Here is a 21,088-nt window from a genome sequence, read left to right on the forward strand (position 1 = left end):
GATGGTACTGACTGGCCCCAAAGTCATCTGACAAAACAGCGATCACCTCCAACAACTGTCTAAAGAATGGGAAATATGTAACTGGTTTCAGTTATACTTTATATATAGATAAAATTGTAACATCAAACTGAGGATTATAAACCACAATGTGGAGGGATTTGAGCATGGCTGAGCCACTGTGTGTCGCTGTGTGACAGCTGAGCAGTGAAAGGAAATTAATTGAGGAGCCGGCTCTCGCTCAATGGGAGTCGACTATTCTGATTCACTACAAAGCACTCTCTAAGCACGGCTCTTAGAGCTAAAGCTTTTGCGCATGATACATTATCGAACGTTACGCTGTGTGTCATGGATACTGTTGACTCCAAATCTCCCGACCACTATGTTGATCTGAGACAGCAAGACCGAGACAGCGAGATCAAGACAAGACCGAGACAAAAGTCCGTCGAGACCAAGACAAGACCAAGACAAAAGTCCGTCGAGATCAAGACAAGACCAAGACAAAAGTCCGTCGAGATCAAGACAAGACCGAGACCAAAGTCCGTCGAGACCAAGACAAGACCGAGACCAAAGTCCGTCGAGACCAAGACAAGACCGAGACAAAAGTCCGTCGAGATCAAGACAAGACCAAGACAAAAGTCCGTCGAGATCAAGACAAGACCAAGACCACGTAAAAGTGGTCTTGAGACCGGTCTCGAGACCAAGACCGGTCTCGAGACATCCAACTCTATAAAATGATAATTCTAAAGTAGTAGTATCACCAGAACCAGTATCAGAAGCATAAACCTACAAGTTCTAGCATATCCTTACATGCTAAAGACGGAGGACAAGAGCAGTAAAAACTACATGAGGCATGTGGAAGATGGCAACTAGTGCAGCTGGCGTGACAGCTCCTTCCTGACTCATTCAAAAAAAAAAAAAGGTGAGATGGTGGGGTAAGTATTTTGTGCTGTTATAATAAAACACAGATTTTATTTGAGACAGTTGCTTTGCTGTTGTGCAATCAGTGTCTGATGTTAGTCAATGACTAACGTTATATAAACACTTACCGTAAGCTGATGTAGTCCTGTTAACATTAACATTGTTAAGATTTTACATAAATAGTTTCCCACCATCAAGTCAATGATTTACAATGGCATGTTAAACGTTTAAATAGAAGGGATAAGGATTTAGCTTTTACAGTGATAATAGTAAATCATGTCATTATACTGGTACCATCTCTTAAGCTTCTGGTACTATGATTCTTAGAGAAGGAAACAAGACTTCTGTAGCTCATCTTGGTTCTGTTTTTAGGATTTAACGAGTCTGACCAATCACATGTATTTTCAGAGAGGAAGAAATTCAGTTGGCTGTTGAAAAAATTAAAAAGGGCAACAACTGCCTAACAAAGCAAAACAACCAAAAACAGAAATTGAGACTTACCCGATCCCAAAAAAAAGAAAGAGAGAGAGTCCTAAATACAGTCTGACATTAAAAGCAATTAAATATGTTGATATGAAAACTGACTTTGAGAAATGGAGTGAAGTTGGTGACTGTCTCAAATTAGATTCTTCTTCTCCTGGTCATGTAAGCTGATGACTACATTTGAAGGTAACATTTAGCTACCTAATAGCCACAAACACAACTTCCTGGGCTAGGTTGCCGGCAGCTACCTCTTTACAGTCTATTATTCAACCATAGTGATAGGTAAGACGTAAGCCTCGGGAGGACTGCTGTATTTTAATTTTTTCCTCCTCATTTTCTAACTTTCTGCCTACTGCTCCCTAAGGTTATATTTTTTTATTGCAGGGCTTATACTCTAAGTATAAGCCCTGCAACAGGGTATTATGTAAACTGAGTCTTATTGCAGTGCAGTGTATGATGTGAGTTCTTCTACCACCACTGTCTAATCCAGATTGTATTCTAGTTCATCTGTTTCAGCTTGAAATTGTTGCAGTGACAGTTCTGTCTCTGTCTTCAGTAGCTGCTGCGTCTTTGAGCCTCTGGTGTTGTTTTCTATCCCCCACTGAGCTTTGTGCTTGCACTGACACACCTGTCCCTTCAACTTCAAGACTCTGATGTCTGACAGGAATTTTCACGGCACATACTAGCTGGATTGTGCCATTGCCCTGTCAAGATTTTTAACGATCTTTACTGTCCTCACTTGGGAGTCAGACTGAGAGTCTCTTGTTATTTAACTGGTTCATTTATGCAGCTCTGTTTCTAGTCTTCAGCCAGTAGGTGTGGATTGTTTCAGCACCCAGCTGCTGCTATAATGGTGATGGATTCCTGACCGCAAAGTTAAAGAGGGCCTGTTTGTGTTCATTAGCATCTACGTTATTAGGATCACTTATTAGGATACCAAAACATTCAAATTTAGGTTTACAGGTCAAGTCCAAAAGTTAAACCTTGTCATGTTACAGCTCCTCAATATTAATCACATTCAACACAATCTGAACTAAAAACTACAGGAGTATAAACCAAGGACACTGTGAATTTGAGTCCATCTACGTAAAATATACAAGTGATGTCGAATAATGACTTGATTGTTAAAAATTCATTAAATTTTAGAAGATAAACAGATAAATGTAACAGCAGAGACTAGTTCAGTAGGTCAATTTAATTGAGTGATGATGAGGCAACCCAGGAGTCCGCGCGGTGAAGAGCACTGGTCAACAGCTTATGAGAAACACTTGTGCAAATGATTCTGATCCCATTATATTCAGCTCAGAGGAGGCAGCAGGTTACCTAATTTGATCTCATACTGTAATGAGGATAAACATCTTTATAATAGGTGCAGCCAAGTACTGCTGGACCTGGTAGGAAACTCCAAAGGGCTCACTGTGATCGCCCTATTACCGTATACTGTATGTCCGACAAAATGGCCTTGATGTAATTCTCCATCTCTCAGATCCCTCATTTAAGAGCTGGAACATATACAAGACTGTAAAGCATGATGGAAAATTGCTTTTACTAAATGTGTGCTCATCCCCTGTTGACTGCTGTTATGGCCATTATCGCTTAACATTAGATAGTGGAGGAGTTCTAGATACAACAGCTAGTGTAATTCCCAGTCATTTAACACAGGCCTGAGTGGTATGAGCTCAGATAACGCTGAACGTTATCCTGCTGAGACACTACTGGTTAATAAGAGTCACGCTAAAGGAGCCGCTTCCCTTCCTCTCGTTGTGCTTATTTGCTAGAAATCGATTTGTGTCTCTCCTGCTGCCAATGCGTCTGACAGTTGTCTTTTTGCATTCACGCTGCAAGCAATCACACTGACTCGTCTGACTGAACTAACTGCTAAGCTATTCCAGGCCAGATAGGAGGTCTCTTATTGAGTATTGGCATAGGAGCACAAAAACGCTCACAGATGTTCTCCGCTGCAGGTATTGTTTAAAGGTCATCCGATTCTAAGATTAGTTTTGAATCCCAGGAAGTCGACGAGCCCCTCGTTGCTGCTTTGCCTAGAATGGATCTGTTGTAATCAGCTAAAAGCAGCAGATAAGTTTGCAAGAAATACCTTGTTAGCTGTCCAAAGCTACAGGGGTTACATGTCAGTCTGTAGGACGCAAACTTCAGTTTAAAAGAATTTTTCTTCTAGCAACAGGGTTTAGGGTTTTCCATTATGCTGTGAAATATCCAAGCATGCCCTGCAGGGCTCTCTGTAAAAACAGCATGTATTGAAGCATGCAATACAAGGAACAATCAGTACATAGCAAAGTGATATTAGCACCAAGCTAGCATAGCTTGCAAGTCATCCCATCGCCTACAGTGTTAGCAGAAAATAGCCAGGCATACAAGATTGTAAGGTCACATTTTCAGCAAAAATTAGTTTAGTTTTGTTGTAAAAGTTTCAGTTTGTGGTTCAATTCATATGTCAACATGTGCAAATTCCAGTATATTGAACTACATCAATTCTTCATACAACTTTCCTGAGGGTAGCAGCATGTGAACGCAAAAGCCGAAGTAGATAAAAGCATTGCTAAAACGTTCTATCGGCAAGATCTATCCAGCAAACCAAGACTCAGAGGGAAGCAGCTTTTAGGGGGTACACATTTAGACACAAGAAGCCCTTTCCACAGATGGTGAAGGGAGAAATAACACTCATGTCTGAAACATTACTCACAGTTGTTAAAGGTAAACACTGTTGGTAAGTGTTAGGTTGGCTTATAGCTGAAATATATGTGCTTTTTGCACCAAAAGAAGAGCATTATTTACCAGTCATCACCAGTTTTCTGTGTTGCTACTTTTGTGTTTTTATTAAACTGCCCCTTCTGTAGATGGCATTGAGTGGGACATGACCAGGTGCAAACAGTTTTCACCGTGATGAGTCAGGAGCTGCCCACCTAGCGGCTACTTTAACCGTTCAGTGTCAGTCCTGTGGAGATGGAGATTATGATAAAATTATCCTTTACAATGCAGCCGCACAGAGGCAGGAGCATGACTGTAACATTGCTTGTTCTTTTGCAGTGTGTGATGAATAATAACTAAATGACTACATTTGCAAAACTGTATTTATTATATCCAAAGCCAAGCTAGGCAAAAGTTCTTATGTGAGTAACCGAGGTGTATAATGATCTCATCGGGTTCATAAAGAAAGGCTGCAGGAGGTGCCTGTTAGAGTCTCCAACTTCACCTCATTTGGAGACATTAAGGTCTGGATATCAAAGCTGGAATCAGTCTTCCTGCTGTTTTTTTGGGGAACGTAAAGGGGTTCAATTATTCTGAGATCTGAATTCGTGCAATAAAAACATAAAAAGAGTTTTACCTCGTGTCTGTGGAGCCGCATCGGTTCAGGCTGTGGCTGTGCGTGCTTTGTGCGAGTGTAAAGTACAGCTTTTTTTTAAATGAGTATTCCAATTATCAATATTATAATTGGTAGTTATGATGCTTGACATGCTCTGCAATCAGCTGCAATACACAACAATTTGATCTTACAATGGTTTTTAAATTGAGGTACTCACTAGCATCAAATGTTAATTTAATTTAATTAAGGACTAAAAGTCAGATGTGTGTGTGCATGTGTGTTTAAAACGAGCAGGTGTGAACCAACTGTAAAAGCAGGACCCGATGTGGGGAACAAAACATGAAGCACTGTGAATACATGTTCTATGTATTCAGAGTCGGTGTTAGCCAATGAGCTGTGAGAAGTCGATGCACCTCCATGTTGAACAGGGTGAAGTGAATCAATCATCTCTTTCAGCGTGTGCTTTACATAATACACCAAGATCCAGACACAGCTAACTGCTCTTTCCAAAATGGAAACCTGGAACATAATGCTTCACTTAAATATTCAAAAATCCTTCAGATTTTCGAACAATGCGCCGCTCCGCTCACACCGTCACCTCTTGTCACATACGTAACATTTTCACAAAGCAGTCATTCTGCATAATGAGGATAATCCCTTAAATCAAGCTCCTATTGTCAGTATTGAGCTGATCCCATTTGATTTCCTTATCACGCTGATCTATCGTCAGCATGTTCTGCTGATAAAAATCAAAGACACAAAGAGGTTGGATTATGAATAATGGCAGAGAAGGAAATCTAATCAAATTATAGATGGTGTTTAAGCTCTGAACTGACGCTCAAGGACTTCAATGTGACAGTTTACTCTGATAGGCTGGCGTACTCGTTATAAAAACATGTGCATTATATGCTGCATCTTTTATGGTTTGTAGAAACAGTGGGCAAAAAAGGTTAGTACACAAACCACAGCATTACACTGCTTAACAAATTTATTAGACCAACCATGGCCCGGTGTAAGGACTATACCACAGTTGCCCTAAATTAACAGTATTGGTGATTAATGTTGTTATCCATTAAATTTCCAATTTACAGTTTTACAAGCAGAACAAGTAGTAAAATACTTTTTTTTTTTTATTAGGATGCTAAATTACTGTTATTTACTTGCATTTATGGGCAGAAAAATTAGTTTGAGAGGTTGAATGTTAGGCTTAATCACCCTCTCAAATCCCAGAGATGTCCAGAGTGCCTCCAATTTGGGTATAAAAACAGGAATTCAGTCATTTTTAGTTTCTTACAAATATTCAGAAATCATTTATTTTTCTGATTGCTTTTTTGGCATCTCACATGCTCGCTGTGAGATTTTAACAATTTCTAAACAAGTTCACATAACTCCAAGTTCTGAGCTCCGTTTGCTGGCGAGATTTTACATGAACATTAGTTTTGATTTCACCTGGGTGCATATTTTTTGGTTGTATTTGTTTCTGATTCTGCAGTTTAATATTGTATTTTCATCTCTGCGGCTTTCTGTTTCTGAAGTTTTGCACACGGACTCAAATAAAAACCGACAGCATTCATTAATAGTGTATCTAAACCACTGTGATTTAACCTCGTGGCAGCCAATTTATGAACTCTGTAGCTCCGGCATGATGTAGCAGCTTCGCAGAACTAAAAATTGTATTCCCAGCAGCAAGCAAAGCTAAATGAATTGCTCCACACATTGAGAATACTGTTAACATGCTAGCTTTCCAGCAATTGGAAATAACAACATAGCTCATTCCCATTTGTACTACAAGTTTGTCTGATAACAGTCTGTCTTAGACAAACTTCTGACTGAAGTGAGAGCTGAGCACTGTAGCACATCAGACTCAGGGACCAAAAAAAAAGTGAGAAAAAAATGTGATAATACGAACAGGCGGTCCTTAGCGATGAACCTTCAGAGGATTCTCAGCTGAATCTGCAGCTCTCTGTCTTTGCAGAAATTTGAAGTCAGCCTCTGCTGTTTGACTGCGTCTTCGCCAATCTGGTTACATTTGCACTGCACTAAACAGAAGCAGCAGATATTTATACAAAGCCAAAAAGAACTGAACTTTTTTTCTTTTAAACAAGTTAAACTGTACACACATTTATTTCTGGTGTAAAGTTTGACATATTAGCACGGAAGTCTGTGGGGGTTCGGATCGCTCAAGAGGCCAGACGAGGCACGGCGCGCTTTTGGCATTTTCATATTGGTTGCCGTTGGTTACCGCAAAACTATTATAAGCTTGCGACAGCTTTATAAATTCCATCCATCCATCCATTTGCTTCCATGGACAGGTCGCCAGTCTGTCGCAGGGCTTGAAGGACGCCGAGTTCACCAAACTGCAGTCGGAGAACCGCAGACTCAACGGCGACCTCGCCGACCTGCAGAGCCAGCTCGAACAACTGGAGGCTCTACTGGCAGAAACCAAGAACCATCAAAAAATTATGAGAGACAAATCCTTTTCTCTAATCAACAGGTTCAGACCGTTTGCAGCAACATGACAGTCGTGTGTGCTGAGGGAGGAAAACTCTTTCTGCTCACTGCATTAGCAGCCCAGCTCGTCTGTAACGTGCTCATTCATGACTAATACTCTCATATCACTGGTCAAATGAGGACTTAACACATATCCATTAACCTGTGTCTCCAGTTATGTTTTATTTGTTGTCTCGATTTTAGCGGCAAACAATGGAGAATGATTCAGTGAATAGTGGGCTGCCTATTTACCAGTGACCTTTTTTCACTCCTACAAGCTGAAGAGGTGTTTTGGATTCAACCCCATGTGTTACACTTTTTTTTTCTCTTTTTTTTGTGCTTGAGATGAATCAGCATTTGGATCATTTTATAGCCTCAAAAGCTTTGGACTGGCTGTTTTTGTTGTTGATGTTGTTTTAGGAAAATTCTTGTTTTTAGCTGCTTTATCTTTGGCTTGTAATTTGTAATAACTCTAAATTTTACACAACAATAGAACCTAAAAATAAGAAAAATAAACCCCAGATCATTAAGGGGGAAAAAGAGAAGAACTAAAAACTTGAAGTCATAACTGACTGACCAGAGGTGGTGCGGTTCAGGAGGGGGAATCCACAGTGTTTGTGTTAGGGTCAGGTGGCAGGGGACAGATGCTTGACAGAGGTCAGACAGACAGGTCATAAATATGGTGGACAGGCTAATCTGGCCTATGACAAGTAAAGGGCGGATCTGCTGTAATGGGTGATAAATGTCAGAGCCTCCCTGCAGCCTCAGATGAGTGATTGTTAAGCAGCTTCTCTCAGCCCAGAGCTTCCAGCCAGACTGACAAGCAGTAGAGGAAACATTTACACGGACAGAATGGCTTGTTTGGACAACCACCCACCCCTCCTGCTCCCTTTTCCTTATTGTCGCCATAGGCAAAACGAGAGAGGGGAGATTAATCAGGCTGTTAGCATGTTTGATGGAGAGGAGAGGAGGAATCTGTGTGCAGAGGAGAGTGTAAAAGGTTAAAAAAAAAAGAAAAAAAGAAGAAGAAGAGGAGAGTTGTGATTCATCAGGGGTTAGTGATCCACTGAGGAGCAATCATTTTTAAAGGAACAGGCCTTGATTACAATAATGTCCCCATAGCAACTATTATCTTTAATGACTATTATTATTACTGTCATAAAGTGGAGAGTGGAGCAAGTCTTATTGAAATATGGTGTTATGCAACTGCGCTTTTGAACGGTTTCGCTCATTAAAAAAATAGCTTTCCTGTTAAAATCCTGCAACTTTAAACATGCAGACGGACAAATGGCATAAATGAATGTGTCCTTCATATAAGGTGAAAGGCATATGAAGACATATGTATGACTCCATAAAGGTGCTACATTGCACCCAATTCAGTCTGTTTGTTTTATGAAACCTTTATTAGATTTATTTGTCAGGTTTATGTTGGTGCTCGTGTGATGACGGATGAGTAACAACGTTACAGAGGGGAGCGACTTACATTTGGAGACTCTGGAGACTTTCCTCTTGACCTCACCAGCGCCTGAACCGGCACAACCATCCTCATCGTCACAGTCCCCGCTGTACCGCCCCTCTGCATCGCCGCTTCCTGTTTCAATCTGATCCAGTGAGCCCAGTTTAGGGATCGACTTTCCCTGCAGCAGCTTTTTGAAAAAGAGAGAGACAAAATTAGACGTTTTTAGTAGAAAAAATATATAGAAATGAACTGGAATGCTTTCACTTTGAGCTCTAGGTATCTATGAGTATGTATTATTATGACAGTATAGACAACAGGAATGCGAAAAAATCTTGAGCTACCTTTTATTTTTTTACATATTTCTTCAAAAGAGCCAGACTTCTCTCGATTTCTTTCTTTTAAAGTTTGTCTTTAAAAATTGGCAATTCTCAGAGGAATGTTTTTTTTATTGAGCCACTTAACTGACTTATGAATCATTCACCTAACTCAAAAGATGAAGCCGGTACAATTCTAAGTTGTATCTTTAGACAAAAAGACATTTCTTCCCGTTTTTTTAGCCGAACCTACAACAAATGCCAAAGAATCATTTCCAATGTGATTCTCAGAGAGCTGTCAGCTGAAAACTTTGTAGTCTCTCCAGCGTGTCCTTAAAAAACGAGAAAAAACTGGACAAGTGGAGGACGAAAGAAGAAGTGGTAAACTAAAACTAGACTAAAAACTAGATGAGTTACCTAGAACAAAGATATTAGCTAGAACTTTTAAAAAAAAAGGATTTGATGAACTCAGAAAACTAAAATCAAAAATACAGAGAGGAAATAGTTTCAGCTTTTGTTATTTTGGTAAAATCTATTATCACAGAGGCTTGGATGCAAATGTTTGTGAGTTAACGGCCGTGTTTTTATTGTAATACCTGCACTGATTTTCTTAAATCTTGCAACTGGCATATGCCCCTAATACAAAAATAATTAAAAGCACTAAAAACTAACTCTGTAGCTCACAAAAACCAAAACAAATCTTAACACAAATAATAATACCAAACTGAAATAAAATAACAGCTGATTAGAAAACACAACACTATAATAACTTTGGTGTCTCTCGCTGTGTTTAAAGTGCGGTGGAGGCAGTGTCATGGTTTTGGGCTGCACTTCAGACACACAAAATCTATATCTGACAGAAATCCACTGTGAGATATAGACCCAGCATACCAATTTGACTGGGAATGGCTTCATTTTTAGTGATTCAGGACACACTGCAAGTGCTGTTATCTTAGCAAAATATGAAGAAGTGAAAGTCAGTTAAGACTTTTGCACGGTAATGTAGGTTGTTGTGAAGTAAAGAAAAGTGTCAGGGTCCTGGGACTGGGCGACCTAGGACCCCTGGGCAGTCATGGACCTGTATTATTATTATGTATTTTTGGTGTCGTTTCCCCTTCTCTGTGCGTGTACATATGTGTGTGTTTTTCTGTGCTGTGCTAGTCTGTGTCCCACTCATATGTTTAGGCGAGGTATGGGTGTGTATGTCTGCGGGTGTGCCTGGAGGATGGAGCTCGGCCACCTGCAGGCCTGAGGGGTGTGGCCCTGCGGAGGGACTGGCCACACCCGAAGTCACACACCTGCTGCTGATCAGGCCTCGTCGGGGGAGCTACTTAGGAGAGAGTTGGAGCTCCCACCGACGCGGGATCATTTCCTTGAGGCTCCACGTTAGTCGTCCTGTTGATTGAGTTAGTGTGTGTGTATGCCCGCAGTTGTATGTGTCCTGACGGCTGCGTCTATTGTTTCCCGCAGGAGGAGCGTGGAAGACACGAGAGCAGCGAGCACCGGGGGGTGCTGACACGGGAGCGGAGAGCACAGAGACACGGACTATTCACGGAGAGACACGACACGGGAGTCTGGGAAAACACGAGGATTTATTGTTACTTTGTTGCACACTGTAAATAAACGCACTGTTTATACATAGAGCACCACGCCTGGGTCCTCCTTCCCCACTCCTTCCACGGTTTGCCATGCCATACCGTGACAAAAAGATGGGAAAAAAATGTGAGAAGTTGCTCATTATGTTGCCAATCAGCCTGAATCCTCCAGTTTAAAAAAAAGAAATGCATAAAGAAACAATGAATCCCCACAGCGACTGCACTGCAGCTGACTTTTGTTTGTAAATAAACACTTCTGCCCTGAATTTTTCAGCGTCCTGATTTTGAATAAGATCTCTTAAAAAGAAATACTTTTAATAATGAATAAATACATAGTAAAATGTCCTTATTTGTTTACTCAGGGATTATCACCATCAGCTATGATGTACACTTCACAGAATCCATATATGAGGTGTATGACAGTCGTCCTCCTTGGCCGCAGTGGTCTGCAGGCTAACCTTTCTGATGCATTGCTGTGCAGCAGAAACCCAACGCCAGGGGAAATGCATTCGCTAATTGGTTCATTTAAATTCATGGTGCGTCACTGGAAACAAGAACGATTTGTGTGTGTGTGTGTGTGTGTGTGTGTGTGTGTGTGTGTGTGCCTGAGTCCGTGTGTGCACTGATCAAAAAGGTAGTGTCTATGCTAATTAGTTAGTGCTGTGGTTCAGGGCTGAAGAGGGAAGGAGTCAGAGTTGCTGGGAAGGCTGAGCCAGGACATGTGTGTGCTGGTCTGAAGTCTCATCTGCTGACTGGTGACAGGTTAGATTGGAAAATCTAAGCTTTCCCTCCATGTGTGTAATTAGCATGATTTTCTCTCTAATTATGTCAGAAATATGGCCAAATGTTTAATAGATTATGAAGAATAATGGGTTTCTGTGTTGCCTGAAATTAGCCTGGTCTGGAGGTTTGAATCTGAAGGAGGCAGAGCACTGCTTGAGGGCTCATTATGTGGAGTTCAAAGGCTGTCAACTCGGAGCCCATTTTTAAAGGAAACAGCATCCAGCAGTAATTAGTCTGCACATGGGAAACAATACACGACTCAAGATTTAAGATTCTATTCATCATCTGCATGGAGTTGAAAGGTTAATGTCTATATATACATAAACATGTGTGCATGTGTGTGGCTGAGAGGGAAAAGAACTGCTTTTTTACACATAATCGGAAGAATTCAAACACATGACCTTCAGTCGTCTCAGGTCACTTCTGTATTCTGCAGAAACTTTTCTGTTCACAGTTTACTCTAATTGATCGGTTTGTCAAAAACTGCAGAGGGCCTGAAACTAAAAATAAAGGCAATAAGCAACACATTTTCTGTACTGTTAGCCAAAGATAAAAACCTGTTACAAAATATACTGATCTTCCTCATGAAGTGCAAAGCTAGTGTCTGATATCTTATTTCTGTTGTTGATTAGAACACACTAGCTGGTGCACACTTCCTAATTTTATATGTACAGTGCAATTCTTAAGCCAGACCTGGTTTCTTTACATTTTACTAAGGAAATGGGAAACAGGTGCAGTGAAACATGTGGAAACTTGTATGCAAATACAGTATTTAAGACAAAAACAGTGTTTCGACAATTCTGTAGAATGCTTATCTTCAGGCATCTCGATGCCTTTCGTTCTGTTTTTTCCCCAGTTTTTACACACAGTCCCAACATGTGTCCAGTTTTTGGAAAAAGCTCACCTTGCTGGTCCATATATAACATTTTATTTTTGTCAAACTGTGTTATCATCTATGTTTTGATTGAAAAAAAATGATGCATGACAGATCTTGGCTGTACACACTCGCTGTATGAGACATGTGGCCACTATTATCAGTCTAGTTCGGGTGTAATTTGGCGTACTTCAGCCTTTTCTCTGTGTTTTCGGTCCTTTAGAAAGCCTCCCTTTCACTGAGACCATTTCTGATAAAGTTTTGATGACCAGTAGATGGATCAGCTTCAGGGCCTGCATCAGGTTTTTGCTTTATTTATTACTATTTCTTGAAGTTTTCTTTCTTTTTTTAGGCCTGCTACTTATTCTTTTGTCTCCCACTTGTCCCATTTCCTGTAATTTTTCAAGGACACGCAGCACACCATGCTGAGATATGCCAGGTGTTCAGCTAATAGCTCTTTGGGAATCACCATGTTGTTACAAAACTCTTTGGGATCTTTCAAAGGTTCAACTAAAGAAACAATATCTGTATTTTTGTGAAAGAAAATGGTTTACTTTAATCGTTTCTTTGCTAAAGACACAACACTGGATCGTCCTTTGAGTCAGGTGTCTTTTGATGCTTGATTGATTCACAAGTTAGTGTTAAGAAGTGGTTTATCAAACAATAAAATTATTCTAGAATATAAGGACAGCACTGGCTGCTTTTTCACTCTTTTCAATGTCCAGAGAAACCAGTCTGGCTCCTTGGGAGCAGCATATAAAGAAATGGACGGTGGCTCAAGACTTTTGCACAGCTAACACAGATAACCACAGTATTGATTTTAAGTTGATCCCATATATGCATCATCCTGGTTCTGCAAACATACATTATATCCACTAATAAAAAGAAAAGGCCCAAAAATCTCCACTCCCTGTAAGTTCTGTTTTTCAGGAAACTCACTTTTTTTGTAATGAGAGTTTATATTCATGAGCTGTGCTTTCAAGACATCAATACACTTCAAAAAGACCCAATGGTGGTATGAGCTGAGAGCCACAGCAGGATAGGAAAGTCAGAAAGTGCTGAGAGACTGACTGACCCTAAATAAACATACACTAGCCTGCAGCTATAAGCTGGTTTTGGTCTTTTCATGGGATTTGCTGCCAACAATGACTGTATATCGCCAGCTATAGCCTGCTGTAAGACAATGATAGGAAAATAATAAGACTCAGATGAAAGCTAAATATAAAAAGGTTAAGGTCAGGCAGTGATAATATGAAAGTAGCTTAATTTGCTTCGTTATTTATAGACATCTTTATTCCTGTACGACAGAGTTTCACTCTCACGTTTTATGTGCGTTTGGTTTTTATAAGGTCACTGGCAGGTGACTCGATTCCCCAAACGGCGCTAATCAATGAATCAAGCCTTATAAGCTAATAATATTTCACAGCTAACTCATTTGTTCCTTCAGCTGAGGAAACATTCATCATGCCTGACCAAGAATGTCAATCAGCAGGCTACTTGATTCTTCTGCTTTTCCTGCAGGAAAATAGCTGCCCTGCGTTGTTGGATTGTATTGAACAGCGACGCTGTTCTTTCTGAAATACAATGAAGTGAGCCCAAATTGCCTAACAGTGTTATTAGCCTCTCCTCTGTGAATGACATGAGATTTTGTCCAGCACTGGCTGGGAGGCAGGTGCTTGGATTCGCTCTAACCCATGGTAGCCCCCCTTGGGCAGGCCTCTGGCTGTTACTGGAGTTAGAAATGACCAAATAATATCAAGGACTCTATGCACAAACAAAACTGTCTTTGTGTGAAGCAACTCTGCTACTACACACGTTGTATGATTTTTTTTTTTCTTTACAAAGGTATCACCAATTCATTGCCTTTTTTCCCCCTTTTCTTTGGAAACTGCACAACTATTTAGAGCCGGTAAAAATGATAAAATTATTTTCTACAAATCCACACACCATTCCACTTTATTAACAAGAAGAAATTAGAAATTAGAAAAAACTATTAAAGTGTGCTACATGGAAACGTTTGGGCTTCCCAGTAGGTCACAGCTTTCACCACGGCTTGCAAACACTTTTTGTAACCAGCTAAATTACAGAATTTTTACCTGCTGCTTCCTGATATGAAATATATCCAAACTTTTGCTTATAACAGCCTGAATCATGAGGAAAACTGGACATTTATTTACATCAGATTTAGCACTGCTTCGTGAATGCATCGCTACTTACTTTAATTAACTAGAGGTGGGCGGATCAATCCGAATATCAATGGTATCGATGCCAACACTAATATCGGTATTAAATCAATACTAGCGCGATAGGATTGTTTTTTCACAGGCTACAGCACATTTAAACAATAGAGGAACATTTAGAGGTCTCCAAAAACCCAATTTCAAAATAGAAGAAAATCTGAAAGGTGTGTTTTGTTGTGTTGAGTAATTACTGCGGAAAGAAAGAAAAATCTGTGATTTAGTGATCATCAAAACACGTTCAGAATTAGAAAATTAATGGTGATTCATCTCAAACCATGAAGCACTGGCATTGGTATTGGTACAATAATGGCCCTGTATTTACTTAGTATTGGATCAATACTGAAATCTGCAGTATCTCACAGTCTAATTAACCAGTATAATTAACGACTGTCTTTAAAAATCATGTCCTTCTGAAAGTCTCACGCCTTCATTTGTAAGCCTGCATTTCTTTAAGGTAACTGGCTGATTTGAAAAACAGGTACAATGTTTGGCTTCTGTGCTATGATCCTAAGTTACACTGTACAGTAAAAGGCTATTATTTCAAAGGGAGAGAGCTGTGCCCAGAGTGGCTGCATCGAATAGGATTCTGTCACAGACAGAAGTTCGGCTAGCGATAATTTAACTGCCAAGCAAAATGGCAAAAAGAAAAAACAAGAAGAAGAAAGAGTTCCTTTTGTGGCGTTCTGAACTCGCGGAGTAAAGTAACTCTGCTCTGCTTTTTTAACTCAAAATCAGTGAAACGTTTTTCAAGATTGGCAGAAAATATCAGAGGACATGGGATGGCGAGGTGGAAAGCGAAGACTGTGATTATTGCATTCTTAATCCTGGTTTGTTTATTTGTGGGATTTTGTGTCGCTCTCCATTCTGTGCTAAACCATTTGCTTTGGCGCCTTCAGACAGAAACTGGTGTTACGCAATATTCAGAGGCCAGTGCAAGTGATTTAGAAATGGCTTTTTATCTTCAAGTTGCAAAACAACACCTCGGTGACACCGAGGCTCATCCACCGCTCGCTTACCAAAGCATTTTACAAACCAATCAATATTAGAAAAGCAGCAGAAAATGAAACATATTTTCACTGTTGCGGTGACCACACAGCTCCTGTTCAAAGCCCTGAGTTTTAAATTGCATTTATGAGGAGTTTTATCGTGCACGGTCTGCCTGTCTTTCTTCCTTTTGTTTTTATTACACATCCATATGTGGGGAATATAAACACAAATCACAAAGAATTCAGAAACTCACATCACAAACAACATGCAAACAAGGCAGATTAAAATTCTGCTCTTAAAGCTCCAGTAATGATAATAAGGGTCTGTCAGTAACTCCACTAATTTGGTCAGGGCTTAAATATCAATATTGGATGGATTTTAATTAAATTTGGTACCAATATTCATTGTGCCCTGAGGTTGAATTTTAAAGAGTGGTGTGATCGCTGGACCATCCTCCAGCGTCATCATAGGGTCAAAATGTGACCTTCTCCCATACCTTACATCTCAGACCCTATGGCCATATAGTCCCTCCAGCTTCAATGCTAATCAGAGGCCTGGCACGCGACCGTACCTGCTAAACATCGGGATGTTAATATCGTCTTTGTGAGCCTTAAAGCAAAACCTAACCCAACACGCAAATGTGAGGAAATGCTTGTTAGGTTAATTGATGATTCCAAGTTGGCTGCAGGTGTAGATGCGAGAGTGTATCGGTCTTTCTCTGTGCGTGTTGATGTGCCTCTCCAGCGTGTAGCCTGCCTCTGGCCCTATGTCAGCTGGGAAAGGCTCCAAATTTTCTCACCCATTTCCCCAAAGCGATATATACACTGATGAGCCCTGTGAACTGGAAACCAATCTGAGTGCACCACCTCGCAGGATGTCTCAATACCTAAAAATGCATCTGGAGGAGAAAAGAGCAAGGAGAGCAGAGGCCTGCAGGAGCTGTGATGGAGGATGGACAGTTGAATGCTTCACAAATGTAAACCGTTTATCTGAAGAAGGCATGTGACACACAGATGGGACATCCAAATAGGGGCAGGAAGACGAATTTATCAATAAATATTTCCTTTTAAGTCATTTCAGTTATTCAGGGTGATCTACTTCATGATCTTTGTGCCTTTCCACGTTTGCGTTTGTGTAATTGTTTTAAAAAATGCACGACATCTGTACATTCGTGTCACACTGAGGCACATTGTGCATTTGATTAAAAGCAGGCCTGGATCTACAAGTGTCATGAACACTGTTATGCTTATCTGACATCGGAGATAAAATACAGCAGTAGGCTGTGACAAAACAATAAACATAGGATACAGCTGCGCTACATGTCACACTGCTGTCACATTGCTGTCACATTGCTTTTGAAATGACAGCTCAGAAGCAAGGGTGCCTCATTTGTCTGTTGCTTCCACTCCTCCGCTCACATCTCTGGTGGGAAGAACTTTCATTGCATCTTTCTCATTGAAGAAGAAGAGGCACAGAAAGAAACTGAGGGTGTGTACAGTCTCAAAAGATGAAGAAGGGTTGTTTAGCTGCCTCTTGTTTTTTCTTGTTCTACCAAAAAAAATGCAGCTGGAGCCTGGGGAGTTCAGGGGTGTCCCATGGTGTCTGGTACCATATTAACAGAGGATTCTTTGGGTCCTGTGGGTTGCCAGGTGGAGCCTCCATGGAAAGGATTTGCCCCAGTATATCCCACGGGTGCTTGATCAGATTGGGCTATGGAGAGCATGAAGACTGGGTCACTGCCTCGGACACACTTTGTGTCCTTTAACTGTTGAGTGGTGGTTCAGTTTCCTGCAGAGGAGATGGGAGGTGCTGCCTGCCATCGGGGGCATGGTTATTGGGCAGAGAGTGCGTGTAGTGCGTGTCAAAGTAACAGCCACATGAAACAAGATTTCCCAACTATAACAACATGATAGCGATGACTATTAATAACTTCATATCCGTGGTTTTAATAATATATTTAATAATAATGTAAATATGCAGTATTACAGGAGTTTGCCAAGGATCCAATGGCTAAACTATCTTCTGATTTCTTTAACGTGGTCTGAGCAATACTTCTGCGGGCATCCTGCAGGTCTTTCAAAGGTTTGTTTTTTGTTTTGTTTTTTGGACATTGGCTCCTTTTTTACTTAGTTTTAGTCCGGTCCTTGTACGTGACCATTATCAGAGGAACGGTTGTTTTTAAGCCACTTAACACTGAGCCATGTATCATTCAAGCATAAAGAAGGCGCAACAGATAAAACAGTATTGTGTCGACAGAGAACAGAAAACTTACCAAAGAGCCCATTTTAAATTGGATCTTTAGGCACTTTGTCACTAGCAGCCTGCCACAAAAACACATCATTTGTTCCCCTTTCTTTAGTCGAATCTATAAAAATTCCAAGAATAACACAGCTTTACCATATCGTGATTGACAAAGAGCTGAAAACTTGGCGAGAAGTCTGTCTACAGAAGATGAAAAGCATCTGAAAGTCAAGTCGTTAAAAAAACAGAGAGAAAATCCAGCAAAGACCTGACCCAGGACCTGAGAGACACATTTGGCCCTTCAGCTGTCCGTCTACTGTTCACTGAAGCCTCATCAGAAATGGCCTCAGTGAAAGGGTGCAAGTCATTCTTAAGGAAGGGAAGCAGGGAGAAAAGGCACAAGAACTCGACTGAAAACCGATGGCCACAGGTCTCCTGCAGTGAGGGTGTTCAGGCATCTGTAAAACGCAGTGGAAGCTTGGTCATGGAACAACAGGCAGCCAACATCCGAGGAAGACATTTCAATGTCCTTTCAGAAGTGTGAAGAACTGAAAACTACGTCAAGAAATTACAGGAAAGCTTGCATAAAAGAGTTCAGAATAAAGTTGGTCATAGCAATATTGATATTCAAGCTCATTACAGTTGTACAGACGCCATTTATGCCTTATATGCTGTATCTGTATACATGTAAAGTGCTGTACCTATTCCCAGTTTCATAGCAAAATCTAAAGGAAGGACGGATGGCCCAAGACTTTTGCACAGCACTGGGCACACATACATTTCACTGTGTTTAGCGTCCTCCACTCCCCGCCCTTAAAACAGTCCTGGCCGCCTGATGTATTGCATTAAGTTCCAAACTCGCCACAGTGCACATCACAAACTTTGTCATAATGCCAGCTGCTTCCTCCACCAGCTCAGAAAATCACAACAAAGACTCGAAGTCGTAAGGTGACTTAAACGAGTTGGCATGGGAACCGAGCTTTTGGTACTCTGACTGGCTACATCGCACTATATATATTGGCAGTTTCAACTGGACAGGACTGAAAACTGCTGCTAAAGAGAGTAAAGCCTGCCTCAAAAAAAATCATAAAAAAATCTGGCACACACTTACTTATGATGGGCTTATGATATCTTCATCACCTGCTGCATAAGGAAAGCCCAGAGCATCATCAAGGACACCAGTCAACCAGCCCACACACTTTTCTCACTCCTGCCATCTGGAAAACGCTACCGAAGCATTAAATCAAGCAGCAGCTATTTCAAAGACAGTTTCTCCCCACAGGTAGTGAGAATAATGAATACTTCCCACAAACAACCCCCCCAAAAAAAAGCTACAAAAAAAAGAAAAAAAAAGCACACATACATAAACTAAAACAGTACCTAAAGCATGCAGCTCAGAGTTTCATTTGCATTTTCTGAAGTATCACTCAGTTATACTATCTGGCACAAAGTGAGGTTTTATTAAGATGGGTATTGTTTGGCATCTGCTTTTGGAGTAAATGTGACTGAAGCAATTGAAACAAATAAAACATAAGAACTAATTAAACTCTGACTGTAGTTTCATTTGTTTGACCCGCGGCGTCTTTAAACAGCGAAACCATGGTTTCAGCGAGCATTATGCAGACAGCAGAAAATGTCACCGCGATGCTGTCAATTTTCACTCAGCTGTCAACTCCAATTTGTGACCTCGCACCATTAAGGCACGCACTTCAGCTGCATCTACAGTAATGGAAAGAGGTGACTGCCATGTAACAGCATCTTGTAAATGTTAGGGCATTATCATTATATTTATCCTGCCTACACAACCACTCAGTCTGCATTTCACAGACCAAAGTACATACACTCCCCAAAAACACTGCCAAAGAATTCAAAGTTTCAGGTAAACTGTCACAGACAACTAAAAGCATTTCATTTCCAGATCGCCTCTCGTGTGCAGGGTACATTTCCTAAAGAGGTGCAGGGTGTCATATGGCAACATGAATCACACCTTCAGACATCCAAGCAATGAATCAAGCCCTGTGCAGATTTTTAAGCTCATTAGTATTCCCTTTGAACATGTTCTGCTATCTGTAAATAGAGGGTGGGGGAAGAGATCTTACAATGATCATTTTTGCCAGTCGGAGCAGGGGGGAGAAAAAAAAGTGTCAGTGTGCGAGTCGGCTCCCGAGATGCTCGCTGTCATCGCCCATCTTCCTCTCGTCAGCAGCGGCGCTGACAGTGTGTTTATGCAGAGCAAGTGCATCAGCGACAAAGAGGCAGCGGGTCAGCGATTGAGTGGTCAGAGCAGATATTAGACTACAAAGTGAATATTATCATTCAAGTTAAGCTCTCCTATGAGTCAACTTAAATAAAAAAAAAGACACTGCTGCCAAACTGAGAATGCATTATTTATTTATTTATTAAGTTGCTTTATTTAGCCACTTTGTTAGGTACACCTGATAACCACTTTTAAACACAAATATCTAATCAGCCAATCACATGACAGCGATTCACTTCATGTAGGCATGATCAAGATGACCCTCTAAAGTACATTTAGGAATATGTAACAAAGGGGATTTAAGCGATTTGGAATGTGACATGGCTCTTGGTGCCAAGCAGGAATATTTCAGAAACTGCTGCAGTTCATGGGCTCAGACATCAGAGAAGAATGGCCAGACATTCAGAGAGGCAACAATATCCCAAATAACCGCTCATTACAACCAAGGTATATACAGAAAATAATTTCTGGGAGCACAACATGTCGAAACTTGAAGCAGATTGGCTACAGCAGCAGAAGATGACACTGGCTACCACTCCTGTCAGGTAAGAACAGGAAACTGAGGCTTCAGTTTACACATGCTCACCAAAATTGGACGACAGAAGATTGGGAAAATGTTGCTTGGACTGACGAGTCTTGATTCCTGCTGCAACATTCAGATGGTAGGATAGGAATTTGCCAGAAAACAAAATGAAAGCATTGATCTATCCTACTGCGATGATGTGCAGGTCACTTTCTCGCCACACTTTAGGCCCTCTGAGGAATGTTGTCAACACCTTGCTGCACGGTGAAGGATTAAATATAAACAAGGTGTACCTAATAAATTGTCCAGTTACTTGTTAGCTGTTCTAAACGTTCACATCTGTTACAGAAAACAGTTCAGCTTTAATTAAAAGCTAAGCATAAGCACTGTTACTGTAGCTGACAGCATCAGGTCACTATATTTGAAATGAACACTGTATTTGCAGAACGTGCTCCTCCACAAACCAAATCAACTACACACAAACGCAATTGAGAGGCGGCTCTTAAAATTTAGTATGAACGTGAATTAAAATTAAAAAATGTGAATTATTCATGTGTGATTTTGGACTTTGCTGTGCTGCAGAACTTGAATTTCACAAC

The 21,088-nt window shown here is 40.7% G+C and overlaps 2 protein-coding genes across 3 annotated transcripts in view; both read right to left on the reverse strand.

The window, feature by feature from the left end:
* Window positions 1-21,088, reverse strand: part of LOC146718823 (uncharacterized) — a 170,214-nt gene that overhangs the window by 139,845 nt on the left and 9,281 nt on the right. The window lies entirely within an intron of this gene.
* Window positions 1-21,088, reverse strand: part of gpc5a (glypican 5a) — a 174,388-nt gene that overhangs the window by 56,065 nt on the left and 97,235 nt on the right. For both annotated transcript variants that reach the window (XM_085456169.1, XM_085456177.1), the window contains exon 8: window positions 8,700-8,862. In XM_085456169.1, coding sequence (XP_085312295.1) covers window positions 8,700-8,862 — 163 coding nt within the window. The remainder of the gene's footprint in view (window positions 1-8,699; window positions 8,863-21,088) is intronic.

This window comes from Copadichromis virginalis, linkage group LG1 (genome assembly GCF_057382275.1).
Source record: "Copadichromis virginalis isolate Kocher_CV1m ecotype Utaka linkage group LG1, C_Virginalis_male_GT1.1, whole genome shotgun sequence".
Lineage (NCBI taxonomy): Eukaryota > Metazoa > Chordata > Actinopteri > Cichliformes > Cichlidae > Copadichromis > Copadichromis virginalis.